The sequence below is a fragment of the Schistocerca americana genome, chromosome 11 (assembly GCF_021461395.2).
Source record: "Schistocerca americana isolate TAMUIC-IGC-003095 chromosome 11, iqSchAmer2.1, whole genome shotgun sequence".
Classification (NCBI taxonomy): domain Eukaryota; kingdom Metazoa; phylum Arthropoda; class Insecta; order Orthoptera; family Acrididae; genus Schistocerca; species Schistocerca americana.
In genome coordinates this window covers 44744679-44761887 of record NC_060129.1, presented here as the reverse complement: position 1 = coordinate 44761887, position 17209 = coordinate 44744679, and the positions used below count along the sequence as shown (strand labels likewise).

The 17209-nt window shown below is 38.5% G+C and overlaps 1 protein-coding gene across 1 annotated transcript in view; it reads left to right on the top strand.

Annotated features, from left to right (window-relative positions):
• LOC124553898 (protein SCO1 homolog, mitochondrial) overlaps nt 1–11042 on the top strand; it is a 66356-nt gene extending 55314 nt beyond the window's left edge. Inside the window, exon 5 of the mRNA XM_047127912.1 lies at nt 9481–11042. Coding sequence (XP_046983868.1) covers nt 9481–9630 — 150 coding nt within the window. The 3' untranslated portion in view covers nt 9631–11042. The remainder of the gene's footprint in view (nt 1–9480) is intronic.
• Nucleotides 11043–17209: the final 6167 nt, after the last annotated feature.

The window sequence follows — 17209 nt, the reverse complement described above, 5'->3', positions numbered from 1 at the left end:
GTCTTGAAGAGGGTTCCAGACAGAACAGGCCTTTTTTTTTTTTTTTTTTTTTTTTGTGTGTGTGTGTGTGTGTGTGTGTGTGTGTGTGTGTGTGTGTACTGTGACAGGAGAGGGTATTTGTTTCGGCGAATACACTCACTCTCAGATTCACTCAACAAGTCAGTACATACACTCTACAATATTTAAGTTGAGTTAATGGGCCTAGACAAAATGCCCTTAACTAAATCCCACATTTGTTTATAGGTTGTCTTAGAAACACTTCGCACTAATCACTTCATATTCACACCACATTTTTGTTCTTGGATGAAGCCCTCAGTTCTTCAACCGACTGTGCAAGGCAGGGATCACAGCCGGGTTCGACGATTGGCATCCTAGGCCAAAACCCTTATCAGGCCATTTGTTTAACCAGAGAGGATTTGGTCCTTTTCTTTTCCTCTTAATTCCACTTTTAAATCATCCATCCTCGCTGTTCGGTGAGAGGATAAATCGTATTTCAGCGTCGTTATTGTTGCTGATACCAAGAAGGTATCTCATGGAAATCGTCGGTACATTCTTTAATTTTCTTTGTAAGTTAGTATAAGTACGTATTTATCCATTGGTGCTTTTATTTAGTCCACTGAGTGTAGTCTTGGTATCATTCAGTGTTTCTTGAATCTATATTTTGCTCATTATTGATAATACTTCTTCAGGTCTATGTGAGGGAACAAGCCTTTAATTACATCAGTATCACAATCTGCCAGGAGGTAGCTCGCTTCATGAGGTATTTTCATTATTTTGTATGGACCTGTATATAAATATTGCCATTTCTTATTCAGTCTTTTCCTGGTTGATGCTTTTGGGTGATTTCTCAATAAAATTTCTTCCCCTACATCATATGTGACTACTTTCTTCACATTTTTATCACAACGGGTTTTTCTCAATTGTGCTTGATGCTTCAGGTTTTCGTAGACCTTCTTCACCATATCTTCTTTCTTGGTAATCTTTTGTTCTATCGCAGGTAATTTCTTCATCCATTCTGGCACAATACTTTCACCAAATACTATTTGGTTAGGTGAATAACCTGTCGAAAAGTGTGGTAAGTCATTATACACTTTCTCAAATTCATAAATCCAATCGATCCATTTATAATGTTGTTTGGGTATGTACGTCCGTAAAAATCGGTTCAACTCTTGGAAGATTCTTTCAACCGGATTTCCACAATGGTGAAATCTTGAGATGTAAATGTGCTGGATTCCTTGTTCTTTCATAGTGTCTCTCCATACTTTGCTTGTATAATAAGCAGCGTTGTCTGTCAAGATCATTATAGGTTTGCCAAGCTCAGTTATATAGTTGTTGATAAATTTGCGTAACATGGGTCGAACGTGGAGATTTTTCAAAGGATATAATTTCACATATTTTGAAAAGAGATCATAGAAAGCCAATACATATTTGAACCGTCCACGTGTCACGGGACATGGCCCACAGACATCACATGACACCAACATTAAAGGTTGTTGTGGGATGATAGGATGTAATTCTATCTTCCGACAATAGTTTATGGGTTTCGCCTTCTGACATATTTTGCACTTCTTAATAATATTTGTAGCTATACGTCCCAAATTTGGATGACAGCAGTATTGTGCTATTTTGGCTGTACATTTAGCGGAACCAAAATGACCCCAATTCGAGTGAGTGTGCCATACTAGTGATTCTAAATATTTATTTGGAACACAAAATTTCCAAACATCTTCTTCATCCTTCCTCCGATACAATATTCCGGATTTTAATTGATACTGTTCTTGAGAGTGACTTAGCGTTTTGCTTTCAACAGCATGCCTAATGGCTTTCCACAACTTATCATCTTCTTGCAGTTGTGGAAGACTTAGAGATAGCTGTGAAATCTGCCTCTCACAATATTGCCTTGATAAATTCATGACTTTAAAGTCAATAGTCCGTTCTTCACACTCGTCGTCATTCTTTCTTTTCGGTAGTCTTGAAAGAGCATCGGCTATGATGTTGTCTTTCGCTCTGATGTATTTGAGCGTAATATCATATTCTTGCAGTAGCAAGGCCCACCGGATTAAACGTGAATGGAACATCCTTCCTGTTAAAATAAAAGATAAAGCTTTGTGGTCGCAGAATACAATGATCTTCTTTCCATATACAAAATAGCGAAACTTCCTAAGGGACCAGACCACGGCCAGTACTTCCAATTCAGTAGTACAATATGCACGTTCACAGCTAGAGAGTGTTCTGCTGACAAACCCAATTATCTTGATGGTACTGATATCTTCTGGATTGTCCATCTGGAAAAGAGTGGCACCCAATCCTGTTTCAGAAGCATCCGCAGCAATATAAAAATCTTGATCAAGTCTCGGATGACGTAACAGTGGAGCATTAGTCAAAGCATTGCGGATGTTATCAAAATCTTGCGTGCATTCGGAATTCCACTCCCACTTGACATTTTTTCTTAACAGCCGTAACAAACAGTCTTGGTTTCCTAACTGATTGTGTAAAAATCGTCGAAAAAATGAAACTAAGCCGATAAATGACTTTAATTCCGTTCTATTTTTTGGATAAGCACATCTGTTAATCGCATCCATCTTTTTAGGATTTGGTTTTATCCCTTCAGGAGTGATTATATGTCCAAGAAATTTCAATTGGTTATGAGCAAACTTGGATTTGCTCAAATTTACAGTAACTCCGTATTCCAAAAATTTCGCAAAAACTCTTCTTAATAAGTCCAAATGTTCCTCCCAAGTTTCAGAAGCAATTAGCAAATCATCCACATATAAAGTAACTTCATTCAAAAGGTCTCTGCCCAGTACGGTATCTAATGCCGATATGAAAACACCACCGCTTATTTTCAACCCAAATGGCATGACAGTAAACTGGTAACTCCGGCCCAGAAAAACGAATGCAGTATATTTTCTAGATTCTTTCGATATTCTAGTTTGCCAATATGAACTACGCATATCCAAAGAGGTTAAGAAGCGGGCACCATAAAACTTTTGTACTAACTCTTCTAGGTTCTCCGGTCGCTTTTGTACAGGTATAATGATCTTATTGATCTCTCTGGCATCCAACACCAATCTGATGTCACCATTGGGTTTAATTACCGCCACAAGAGGGTTACAATATTCAGAATCTGAGGGCTCAATAATATCCCATTCTAACATTTTATTGATTTCCTTTCTGACTACTTCTTTCTTTGTCCATGGGATAGAATAGGAAGTACGACAAAAGGGTTTATGTGCATACGTCTTTATATGGTATTCAAAGTCTTTTATTATACCCGGACGTTTACTACAAATTGACTGATATGCTTCCAACAAGTAGTACAGTTCATCCCTTTGGATAACAGATAAATATTCTGATTCTAACACCTTTTCCTGCAATGACATTTTATCCATCATTTCTTCAGAACATTCAATAAGGCGTATATCACACACATTTTCATCATCAATACTGACATATTTTACCATTAGATTCATACACAATTGATTTGGAATTACTCGGCCCTTTCTCAGGGTGGTTGTCAAAACATTACCATTGGAATTAAATATACATTCACCTTTCTCCAAATTAATGATTGCACCGGTCTCACACAAAAAATCCAAACCCCAGATACATGGTACTGTCATTTTAGGAACAACCAGGAATGTACTTTCTATTTGAGCCCCCTGAATTGTAACGTCAACACGTACCTGTTTCACAACTTTTTGCATTTTTGCGCTGAACGCGCCAGACACGGTACATCCTGTGATAGGAAAAGTGGGCATTTTTACTCTTCGGCTTATCTGTTTTAAACAGTCCAACGTCATGACACTAATAGTTGCTCCAGTATCAATTAATATTTCAACATCAACATTATTTATACTTGTTGGAATTATTGCCTGTAAAATTTGTCCACATTTATTAGAAACTTCAGGTTTTTCTTCAATTAATTCATTCCTTATATCCTGATCATTATTGTACCTTAATACTCTCAGTTCAAATTGATGCCTGCCTTCCTTCTCCTTTCCAGTCATCCTAGGAAGGCATTTGGTGACTGGTATTAGTTTAATCTATCTCGTTGAGTCATCGGTGGGGGTTCATGAACTTCCACAATCCGTACAGTATGATCCGAGTTATGGTATTCACCCCATCGCACATTGGAGGCTCCTTCGCCCATTGGTATAACTCCTTGTGCTGGATGAGGACTCGAGGCATTTGTTCCATCCTGCCAATGAACATTATGCTTCGAATTATCTTCCCAAGGTCGAATGCAATTGGGTTCATCACTTGGGTACCTGTTACTCTTACTAATATCGCTACTATGCACATTCGCGTCACCATATCGAGGTTTACCTCTAGCACAGTAAGTTTCTCTTCTATATTTATTATAATCATTGTTTTTATTGCAACCATAGGATGAAGATTGTCCACGCTCCTGTGATGCGGGTTTGAACTGGTTTTCGGTATTATTATTATCATACGTTAAATTATTATTATAATTATTCGTATTACTATGAGTGTGAGTCGACATTTGATTACTACTCATTTGTCTTGCGTCTTCCATAATCATATCTATAGAGTCAATCACCGACAAGAATTGTTCTACGTCGTGGTCAGGAACATTTATTAACTTTTCACGTATATTTATGGGCGACCTTCCCTTCAAAATTCTGATCACTTCCTTGTGAGAAATTGGATCACTCCAATAACGTGTCTTATTTATGTACTTTTCAAAATATTGCCTTAAAGTACTCCTTTTACTGTTAAAATACTCAGGTTGGTAAACCTCTTTTCTTAATTTCTCTTGTTTACTCGACGACCAGTATTTCTTCAAAAAAAGTTGTTCAAACTCAGCGCAAGTATGGCAACTTTCACTTACTTCGGCGGCCCATAATGCGGCTTCTCCGGTAATTTTGGATACTATAAATTGAAGTCGGTCGTGTTCTGACCAGCTACGCGGAAATATTCTTTTGAAATTATTGATAAAGATTTTCGGATGCAGGTTGTTCTTTTCAGTGGAGAATGTTGGGAATTGTCTACTTTTAAAAATGCTGTTCTCCACCTTTAAAGAAGACAAATATCCTCGCTGACCAAAAGAATCATCATCTTTACCAACCGAATCATCAACTTCCCAATGCAATTTTTCACCACAATTGTACTTCGTATTATCACATGTTCGGTTGTTTTTCGACCTATTCTCCGAACGTTCGTCCTCTGTCAACAAATTTTGTGATGACTTTCGTTCTAACTCCGCCAATTTATGATTGGTTTCCTTTTGCCATTTAGGTAACTCATCAACTATTTTCTCTTTTATTTTCTGAATTTCGCTAGTGAAGAGCTTAATTAATTCATCATTTCTACTTAGGTGCTCATTGATATTTTCATTTGGCTGGGATCCAATAGTAGTCTTAACCTTGTCTACAATTTCATTTCCTTTTATTTCTATCCATTCAGTTAGATCTTCGTCAAGTCTTTTAGTTTGATCTACTAAATACTTGTCAATCCCTTTACGAGCATCAGACTCAAACTCGACTATTTGTTTCGAAAGCTCTTCTATCTGTGCGCTAGCATTGAAACAGCTGCTTTCACACTTAACCATCCTATTGGACAGGCCATCATAACTCTTCAAAACTACCTCATATTTCTTTTCTACGTCATGAAGTTTTCCCATTAAATTATTATATTGCCTTTCTAAGGTGTTAGAAAACTCTACATCTAGTTCTCCAAATTTCGAATTTAATTGAGTCTCCCAGTCCGTCTTTAATTCTTTCTTAGGATTTTCTAGTTTATAATCAAAGGTGTTCAGTTTGCTTTCCAAAGAATCCATTTTAACTTCTAATGAACCAAATTTGGCCTCAAATTTTTCATTTAACTTTTGATTGTCCTCTTTTAATTGCTTATTATCTTTTTCTAGTGAACCAAGTCTTCCATTCATTACACCCATTTGAATATTTATTGATACCAGCATATCAAACATTTTTTGATTAATATTTCCATTTTGAGGATCAGCTTGCTGATCTACTTCCGAAACCTCAAGATCTTTATGTTCTCCCACGCTGCTTACCTTACTTATCATTGTATTTGAATCTCCTAACGGCTCTAAATCAATAACTGTATTATTATCTGTACATGTCTCCTGTCCCACATTGAGCTCATGGGATGCATCATCCCTATCCTCTTCACTTTCCTCTCTCTCTCTCTACTCATTACTCTACTCAACTGCACATTATCATGTATTCTTTTCGTTCGTTTTGACATGATTATTCACTACCAAGACATACACTTATTTTCACTATGTATTTATATATATTTGTCTACCGAAATCACAAGTCTCAACTTCCTTTTTTTTTATAATTATACAGTTATTTTAATCATACCTGGTAGTATCGCTCACTTTTAGCAATTATTGAAGAATACCTCTTTCATTGGACAGACTCACTGGCTGCTACAATATTTTCCAACTCTAGGGTTCGTGAATCCGGGTGACACTCGACTCGATGCAGCAATCCTCCTCGATCGAGCCGCACGTTGTGGCGCCACTTCTACCGTCTCTTCCTTCGCCGTCGGCGTTGTCGTGGTTACCGTGAGACACCGTTATACCAAGAGGAAAGGCGCGTCGATCTTAGAGCATGAGATATGATGACCTTAAGCCATAGACAACACACAACGGTCACGGTAGCACCTGATTCCAGAATAGCTGCAGTAGTTAAGATCTACAAACTATCCCCTGTTGACCAGGTCCCCAAAACTTAACTCGTAACGAGATCCCTTCAAAGCAAATTGTCATAACGATCGTCTATAAAGGCTTCGTACAACGAGAATAAATGTTACGGTTTATGGAATAATAACAGATACGACCAAACTGTCTTGTCTCTTCTGCTTTATTTAACATAACTTTGTTCACAGTTTTATTTCGCATTCACCACTCATTCACCGAAACCCTTTGATGAACAGTTTTGGTTGCTTAACACCAACAGTCAATGATAATGATACAGCTTTTCTCCTTTTTATAAATTGAAGCCCGCTCTCCGGGATATAATAAAAAAAAACCGGTCTCAATACCGCGTGCCTCGTGAGACGCGAATAGACTTATCCTAGAATTGACCGCCCTGTAGGTGTACTCAATTTAATGACCACACTTCACTGTCGGCTATTTCGCGTAACTGAATGTCCATTTGTTAATCTGATTATACACTGCAACTATTTAAAATTCGCCCCTTTATTTTTCATAATGCACAATTAGCACTTCGTTACTTGTTTTCTTTTTTTTTTTTTTCTTCTAAGAGTAAACGGAAAAAAAGACGCCGTATCATCGGCTTAATCGATATAAAGCAAAACACCTTAATATGCTCAATTTTACCTCTTCTTATAGGATCGGCTACCTTACTCATTAATTTATTACATATTATTTCCAATAACGCTAAACAGGTATCGCCGTTATATTTTAATTGTATTCAAAAGCATGTTACTACTATTATGACCGACCAAATCGTAACAAATCGCGCGGCGTGCGTTTTTAACGATAACTTTACGCTATTCAAGTTCCGTTACAGCTGTCTTGACTCGTAATGTTACACCGCATCAGAGTGGAAAATTGTTCCCAAAATTGGTCCAATGCAACAAATTTCTAAAATTATCCGTCACGAAGCCGTCGTACAGGCGTATCATTAATCTGTAATGAGATTGTTACACGCCAGTTGTCAAAAATGTGTTATTTATTTGTGATGAATTTGATCTCAGGTTACATTATCCAATTATGAAATTCCGTCAAACAAGGAAATGCAAATAATTGCTTCATTTCCTACACACACTTACGACCGTGTAAATCTATCTATATTGTCCTGTAGTACTACAGACCTTAAGAGCCAAAAAGCAAGAACAAGGATATATTTTCAAATAATAAAGCTCTTCATTCAACATCTCGTGTTGACACGTAACACTCACACAGACCTGTTATTAACTAAATGTATCTGTCTTCGCCTACAAAAGATTGTACTGCCAGGTTACATACATATCACTGCCTGCAACGATGCTAATGACTGCAGTAAAATTGTTGAATGTTTACATGTCAAGTCCTAGCAAATACTAAAAACAAATATTGCACCTTATTTGCAGTGTTAACCTTATGCAGAATAACCGACAGTAAACATTAAAACTTAACTTAGGATTTGCTAGGATTCGACATATAAACATTAAAGATTTTACTGCAGAAGATTGTTTGAGTCGGGCAGCCGTGGCGAGCGGATCACTACTGCCGAGCACTCCCCTCGCAAGAGGATGAGCAGACTGGTTGTTCCATAGAGTCCACACGTTTAGCACAATTGTCATGCTGCTGTTTTAACAGTGCTGTGCAAATTGTCATGTCAATTGTGTGTTGTGCAGTGGACGAGAGCCTGAACAGATGCAGGAGGCAGCGGCAGCCTCAGTCACTGAGTCTGCAGAATGACCTTACGATGAAACGACTGACGGTTGACTGTGATAAGCTCGATGAAATTCGGAAGATGAGCTGGACGAGATAGGACTGTGAATTTGATGAAAATAATGTAGTGTGCTAGATTTGTGTACAAGCACACTGTGGAAGGAAGGCTTCAGCCGACGAATGACCGCCGTGACATTGCGGGAGAACAACCGTGACGTGTGAACTCCAGCCCCCCTTCCCCCCACACTCTGCCCCCCCCCCCCCCCCCCCCTGTATGTTCAGTACATCAGGGAAGGCTGGATCGAGCAACACGAAGCGATTGAGAATGTCGCTTCGTTTGACATCAGTTTGAAGTGGCTAGGCAATACGCTGCTGGAGCAACGTAGCGCTCGTAGTGCCGGAAGAGATGGTGTCACGTCAGAGCCCACACAATCGGAAACGGTCACCGGCATCGCTCCTCTGAGTCGATCGTAGCTCAGCTGACAGTCATTTTGGCAGTTGACACTGGTTTCTAGTTATCGAAGAGAGAATGATAGAAAACGTGTTTTAGTCCATTTTATTTGGCTGCTGGCACAAGTTCAAAGAGAAATGGTGTAATTTTACTGTGGTTTCTGGCACACATTTGGAGAAAAATTGAGAAATTTTAGTGCAGTATCCTTCTCACAGTTGAAGAAAAATGGCTCAATTTTATTGCAATATTTACAGTGCAGTGTAAGACACTAGCACATCGTAACTGGCTACCACTGAGTACAGTTCAGTATGGATTGATTTATGCAGTTGTCAATATGTGTAGAATTATGATTTAATGATTTGTTGTTCCTTGTTTTATGGAATTTGATGACAGGGATAATGCAGAGCTGAAACATGTTGTGATAAATAAATCACACATTCGACAACTGGTGCATAACATTTTCAGTACTGAAAAGTCTATAATTTTAAATGTGAACATTTTGCAATACTTTTAAAACAACATGTGTCGAAAACAATTTTTATATGAAAGTTCTTGTTAAACTTGGCTTTATAATGTAAAGTTCCATCCCTTCATTTCATGTATGATTTACACTTTTTCTGTGGTACTGTTCCAGGTGGATCACACCATAATCACGTACCTGGTGAACCCGGACGGGGAGTTTGTGGACTATTACGGCCAGACGCGAACTGTCGAAGAGGTCGCGAACAGCATCCAGTTCAACATGGTCAAATACAATGAGGTGCACAAGAAGTCGTGGTTCTAGTTCGCAGCACCGGCGGAGTGCCGGGGACTGCTGCGGGCCACCGGGGCGTAGCCGTTTCGAGGGACAGTTGCCGAACTGGCCGGGGAGTGCCTCGTCGGTATCAATCGGTGGTGGCAACAGGACAGTCTGTGTTCTCGTTTTAAGCCCGCCAGATCTTCCAGAATTTACTTGCACTCGGGACAGGCCCCTTTCTAGTGTTGCAATCAGAGGCAGAAGCAGGCTGTGAATAGGAAGAAGGGTGAAATGATCACCACAAGTAATATTTCAGTGGCAAAATATTTCTGGTAACACACAGGCATTAGATCTGTGGCAGAAACCTCAGGCGAGTAGTGGACGAGAGAGAAATGTATCGGTTGTGCTTTTTGTATGCACTCTTTGACAAGCTGTTGTATGCACTCTTTGTTCTTTTACATAACTTTCTAGAAAGTAACTGCAGGCGAAGTAATTACTATTTCTAATATTTAATTTTGTAGAGGAGGTATAGTGTATGAGACTAGTGTACGTTTCTCAGTGCTCTTTGAGAAAAAGGTGACTGTGTACCACACATTACATTTTCCTCATCATGAAACTCTGTACGGTAAACACGTATCTTTTGTATTGGCCCTGCTTGTAAAGACTGCTGCGATTTTCTTCCATCATTCCAGTATTTTGACAACAGGATTTGAAGGTCAGTACCCACGGACTACCTACCCAAAGGAGTAAATCCGCTGTTCAAAAACACTGAAAAAAGTTGACTTTGGAATGTTCTGAGCACTAATAAATACAAAACTGTAAAATATTACGGACATTCGAAAGAAAGCTGCGTGTACCTCAGCGCGTAGTGTTCAAGTATTGTAACAGCAGTGTCATCAGTTTGATTCTTGCTACTGTCAACTTTTTTATTTATTTATTTTCTTTACCTTTACAGGAATTGGCTGTAGTGGTCGAATGGGTAGAGCACAAGACTCTGGCTCTAGGGGTCCTGGATTGGTGCAGGGATTTTTCTTCATTCGTATCTCCAGGAGGGCCTCAGGTCTACTCAGCATGCTGCCAAAATGAGTGCTAGGGGTCTCCCCTGTGGGTAAAGAATGAGCAGGCCTAGGGTCTCCACACACCTCCTCGTGCACCAGTAGGAAGGCCGTAATCCACCTGCAGTCAGGCTGATAGTTTAATCATGGGCTTGCACCATTGACTTTACATTTGCCTTTACTTTTGATGTGAATGGTATATTTATCATCAGACTGAAAACAATGGAAAATCCAGGATGGAATGTAACAATATTATGAGAAGGAAAGTAGCTACTCACCATATAACGCTACTGCTGAGTCGCAGATAGGCACAACAAAAAGACTCTCACAAATAAGTCTTTCAGCGATTAAGGCCTTCCATCAACAATACACACACACACACACACACACACACACACACACACACACACGTCTGCAGGCTCAAGCAACTGAAACCACACTCAGTTGCCTGAGACTGCAGTTGTGTGTGTGTGTGTGTGTGTGTGTGTGTGTGTGTGTGTGTGTGTGTGTGTGTGTGCGTGTGCGCGCGTGCGTGTGCGTGCGTGTGCGCGTGCGCATGTGCTCATATGTGTTTGTCTGAAAGCTTTAATTGTGATAGTCTTTTTGTTGTGCCTATCTGCGACTCAGCATTCAAACATTGGATCATAATTTTTTAATAAAAAACCTGTTATTTTTATTTAATAATTGTATAAAAATGCATGTGCTCACAATACTTCAAAATGTTTCTTTACAAAAATGCAAAATGTAGTATTCTTAAATGAAATACGGGGTGGTTCTTATTAACGTTTAAAAATCTCGGAAATGACGTAGGTGATGCTGAGGCAATTAATTTAATATAAAAGACACGGGGTCATAAATGTCGAGAAAAAACCCAAAACTTTAATGACAAATGTCGAATGTGTGACATCGTCACATGACTCGTCTCGCTGCACGTGCAGCAGCTGAGCCCGTCGGTCCATCGCACCTGATTGCCCCGACCCGAGTCACGTATTCACTTTGGTGTGGTGCCGTGCCCGTGTGCGCAGCTATAGTGCACAGAGCTCGAGGGTTGAGTCGTGTGTCTGACAGGCTGTATTTTTTTCATTGCAGAAGACATTTAAGTGTTTCCATTGAGGTATTAATTTATTTATCGGTCTCACAGTCTCTGCTGATTTATTGCAAAGTACAGCACAACAAAGACCAACCATATAACGCCACAAGTAAATGTGTAAGCTACCAAATTGCATCATTACCAGTAAATGACCTACATTTTTTTACAACTAATTAACTGTGAATAAATAACGAAGGGGGTAAAGGAAAGAAACATAAAATAAGGACAGCTTTTGCTCAGTTACACCGACTACAATAATCTGGCATCTTCTACATTAGGACGGATGAAACAATGGATAATCCAGGATGGAATGTTATTGTAGAACAGTTCACATTTACAAAAGGTGTTCAAAATTTGCACTATTTGCTCAAATGCAAATTTTGCATCGCTCACTCATCCATTCACACACGCACTCAAATACACGCACCCTATTTTGGATGGAACATCACGTGTCGTAACATTTGTCATCTACTTTTGAGGTATTTTTCAACATTTGCGGCCCCGTGTGCTTTAATTTAAATTACTTGTCTCAGTGACATTTACTTCGTTACGGGGCTTTTAAAATTTCAATAAGAATCACCCTGTATATGTTTTGCGTTTGATGTTTTGCATTTTTGTACCAAATTAAAATTTGTTATGAGCACTCACATTTTATGCAGTTAGTAATAAAAATCTAAAAAGTTATTTTTATTAAAAGTTATGATTTAATATTTATTAATTGACATTTCAATTTGTTAATAAATATAGACATCAAGTAAAGAAGGAAGAAAGATAAAAGTTGAGAATTGAACCATTGACTTCGCTAATGTGTGACTATAATGCTATGCAGTGAGCTACAAGTGGCTGTTTTAAACACACAAAATGTTTTGTGTTTTAATACTTAAAAGTTTTTGAAATCTTCAAAGTAATTTTTTTTTAGAACTGTAAGGCTTCCTCGGCTGTACCAGTTTACTAGATTTCTGCACATTTCCTCAGTACACTTTCAGCGAATGCTGGGAAGGTACATCGTCCAACTCGGCAGTCAGTTTCTTACCAGGGGACTGATGACCTCAGAAGTTAAGTCCCATAGTGCTCGGAGCCAATTTCTTACCCAGTCCTCGTCTGCTGAGTGGTCTGTGTGTCTGACAGACGTGCAGAGGACCCGCGTTTGATTTTCAGTACCTCCCGGGGGAAGACAGAACCACTATGCGCACACTGTAGTGAGGCCCTAAAATGGAAAGCAGTGACTCCGAGGTCTGGGAAACTGAAAATTCCCCGAAGAGAGGTGCATCGATCCGGCAGCCCTGTGTTCCACGTTCGAATGACAAGGAAGCTAGCCGGTATCGTGTGGACCTCTGAGCTTGCTCTTGAAGTTTTTTACTATTCCTTGTGGGAATGGGCTGGCAGTCTTCCTCTGACCTTCAGGATCAGGTGACGTGATGACCTTCCCGCACGAGGTCTGAACCCCTAGCCCACTGCCGGATGTACAAATTTCTTTTTTTTTTTTGTCATTTTCCTAAACTAATTAACTGAAGGCCGTTTCTTTCAGAATGGTTCAGCCTTTTGCTGCCGCATTCCCATCTGTCCATGCTCTTATCTGTAACAACCATATTGAGAAATGGTCACAATCTTCTTCTTTTCTTGTAAAGGCTTTGTCTTATCACTGCTACTGTTGTCCCCTGTCATGTGCTGTCCTCTTCATTTGTTGATAATTTTTGGCCTTTTTACATATAATTTTAACTCTGTAAATGTACATAAAGTTTTTTTTTCCTTTTTTAGGCAGTTGCTATGCAGGTTCTCAGGCAACTGATCTTATTCAGAATATCTTCATTGGTTTTTATTTCTTTCCGTCCATCTGGCCCTCATTGGCCTTCTTCAAAGCTACATTTCTGTAGCTTCAGAGTGCTTTGTCTGACCATGATAGGAACCAGTTTTCTCAGCTGTTCAGAAGCCCCTTCAGGTCAACTCTTGGCAAATTGCTCCCTCTACCCCCATACTGAAAGTCTTGTTCACTAGTTATCTCTTTTCATTGTAAACATGTTTAATTGTTGCAGTTATTTTTCTTAGTTCCATACTGTATCTGTCATTATCTGTAATTAATGTGCCAAAAATAAAATGTGTTAAGTTTTTCATAATTGTTGCTTATGTGAAGGCAAGCTTCAGCTGCTGCCCCTTGCAGCCAAAACTGTCAGGTACCATTTTTCAGTGCCATTAGTCAACGTAACAAGTGAAGTGTGAAGCAGCAGGGATTTGTGCAGAAAGAAGAAACTGCCCTGAAAGTAGCCAGTGTGTGGCCGAAGCAGTGCATCTTTGAGTTCTTACCTTTCTTCTGTTTGCTAAATTTTGAAATCCACAACATTAGTATTGCTAATGAGCCGAGTGTTCATATGTAATGACAGATGGTTGCAAATAAGGTACAGTCTTCACATTACGAACTGTCTCACGTTAAGAAAGTCCTATAAAATTTAATTTGAGACCACTGTTTGAACAGAAATATTTCTGACGAAGACTGCAGTGTCTGAATTTCCAATTTAGTTGTTCTTCAATTTCAGTCTCATCGGTCTTATTCTTTTTTTCTAATTAATTGTACCTTGTGGACCAGTCTGTGCTCATTGTATGTGCATCCACACACTTTTGTATTTTATTCATGGTATGGCATCCTCATTTATTCTTGTCACAATATTTAAAAAAAAAAAAAGAAACTGTTAAAAGAAGTCTCGCATTTACTGAATTTGATTATTTTGTCAGATACGTAGCTCATAGTGTTGTGAGCAGTTTACGGTATTGTGCACTTGTCAGCTGATGTCTTCAGTGGAACTTTATCGCATTTATTATGTATGGCTCAGCTTGTTGATTTTGCAGTGTAGTTCTGCACACTTTATTTTCAACTTGGCCAGCTTACTGCAGAAGAGATGGTCCTGCAGAGATTAATAGGAAAGAGAAATCACGAAATATGTTATTGGCAAGTGTGACGTGTCTTTTAGGAACGGGAAGGATTTAGGTACGACAGTAAGAGAGTCTCGGAGACAGTGACTCATATAAAGTGCTCTTTGTCATCTGCATGTGCATTGTTGCTCAGTCAGTGGTGAAGTGCCTCACATATGATGAAAGCTAATTAGTAATCTGCTTTCCTCACACACCTCCCATCTCTCTGCCACGTGTCGAGTAATGCCGTACTGGTAGTTCTCCAAATCTGTGTGTTCTCACGCCAGATCCATTCATTACTTGAGAGATTTACTCAGAACTGTTCATCCAGTAGTGCCACTTCTCATTAGCGACAATGTCCAGATTTCGTAAGTAGGCATCAGCCATCCTTGGTTGCAGTAGAGCAGAAATAAACCGCAAATCCCTCCACCCGTTTGACGTATCACATTTCCCGACAGAGTGGAAACAGCTACTTCTTGGTTTTGAATAAAAATAGTGGGGCTTTTTCATACAATCACATATGCTTTGCTTGTATGTTTTTATATCTGTCAGAACTTGTCCCAATCTCCCAACAGCAGGCAGTATGTGTCTCATTTATTTTGCCTCAGTTTCATTATGTAGATTCTTCTTATTTATAGGTGAATGTAGCTATTTGAAATACTGTCATTTAAAGCCCATGATGGATTTTAGTTCATTGTACGTTTTTGAATTTTTATTGGAGCACCTGTTCATATTGTTATGAAAGTGATTTTGGAGGAGTGTTGTCTGTGTAGTAATTATTTTTGAAATTATTGAGAAACTAGAACTATTAATTAGGATGACACTGTTATTTTTCAGCAAAACAAACTTTTTAAGTTCACACTATTCTGTTCAGTATACACGTTATAGAGAGTACGCACAGTACCGAGGCAGAGTCAGCTTTTTGTAGCAGCTGTGTCGTATCACAGCATCGCACACAGCTTGTGGCACGCAGAGATTGTGAACGTTCCATATTGAGGGCCTCCCGTCTGTGCTCGGTGGACTATTCTGATGAAATGAAACACACTTACATCATCAGCTGCTGGCCTATTGAGGAGCTAATGCTAATTAGTTTTTTGCCGTCACCAGAATAGTGTGAAGTGTAGCAGCTCGGGAACCTGTGTCGAGTAGACAGCTACGGAGCAATTTTGCACTGTTTATCGAATGTCACAGTGAACTAGTGTTCTGATTCTGTATTAAATACAAAGACAGAATTATACAACTATATTTGTTTAATTTTTGTAAACTTAGTTTGTTACCATTTTGCGTTCATTCTTCTTAAAAAAAAATTTTTTAAATAAATGTTTTACAATATTTACAAACTTTTTGGTTGTTGAAGTATATTGGTGCTTTAGTAGTGTGTACCTAGTCATCTTTTGGGTGGCAGTATTTTGCTTATAGGAGTCTGTTGTTTCTAATTTATTATTTTATATTTTGTGGACATGAATGATGTACACAGGAACATCCTGCACATATTGTGTATTATCACGATGTGTCTGTATAATTATTAATCTACAGTGCCTATTAACATAGTACTTAACTGTGTGTACCTAGTCATCTTTTGGGTGGCAGTATTTTGCTTATAGGAGTCTGTTGTTTCTAATTTATTATTTTACATTTTGTGGACATGAATGATGTACACAGGAACATCCTGCACTTATTGTGTATTATCATGATGTATCTGTATAATTATTAATCTACAGTGCCTATTAACATAGTACTTAACTACAACTAAATAATGTGTTATATTTATGAAGCATTTAATTTCAATCTGGCTGCTTGCTGTTAACAAGGAATGAAATTTGAGTAAAGAATTCTATTTGCATTATAATTATTTCCATTTTTGCTACAATTTGATAAATTCATCATCCTACACACTACTTCTTCATGTTTCTTTAAACCTACAGTTTCCAATGATATTGTGAAATATATTGAAATATATCTGTATTTTTTGCTTCAGCAAAAATTGTGGAATTATTTACAAGGCATTGTAAATCTATCATTGTGATGTGATTAAGCATACATTGGTAAGAACAAACAGGACTCTCACATTCCTTTCATGCAGTTATGGTGGTTTATCTTTATAAATAGTATATCTTTCCAAACCTGCTGCTTAGTTCATTAGAATCAATAGAAGTAAGAATGATCTACAAAAGCCACTTTGGCCCAGAAAGGTGTCCATTATTCTGGAACAGACTTTTTCAATTACTTACCAGTAGCTATAAAAAGTTTAGCTGCTAATAATGTTCAGTATAAGAGGACATTGAAGGATTTATTGGTGACCAACTCCTAGTCCACATATGGTTTTCTTAATAGAACTCATTAATGTATTGTATTCACACAAATTTAATATGCACTTTACTTTGCCATATGCGGTATTCAAAATTGAGATGTGCAAGACTCGATGCCACATTACATTTGCGTACAGACTTGAATCCGTCATTGTCTTGCAGCAACACCATTGAAATTTAGGTATACATTATTGTTGGTCAACTACTGCATAGTGTGTTTGCATTAGCTGGTCACAGAATGGAAAGCAAGCAGAGAAGAACATTGTATG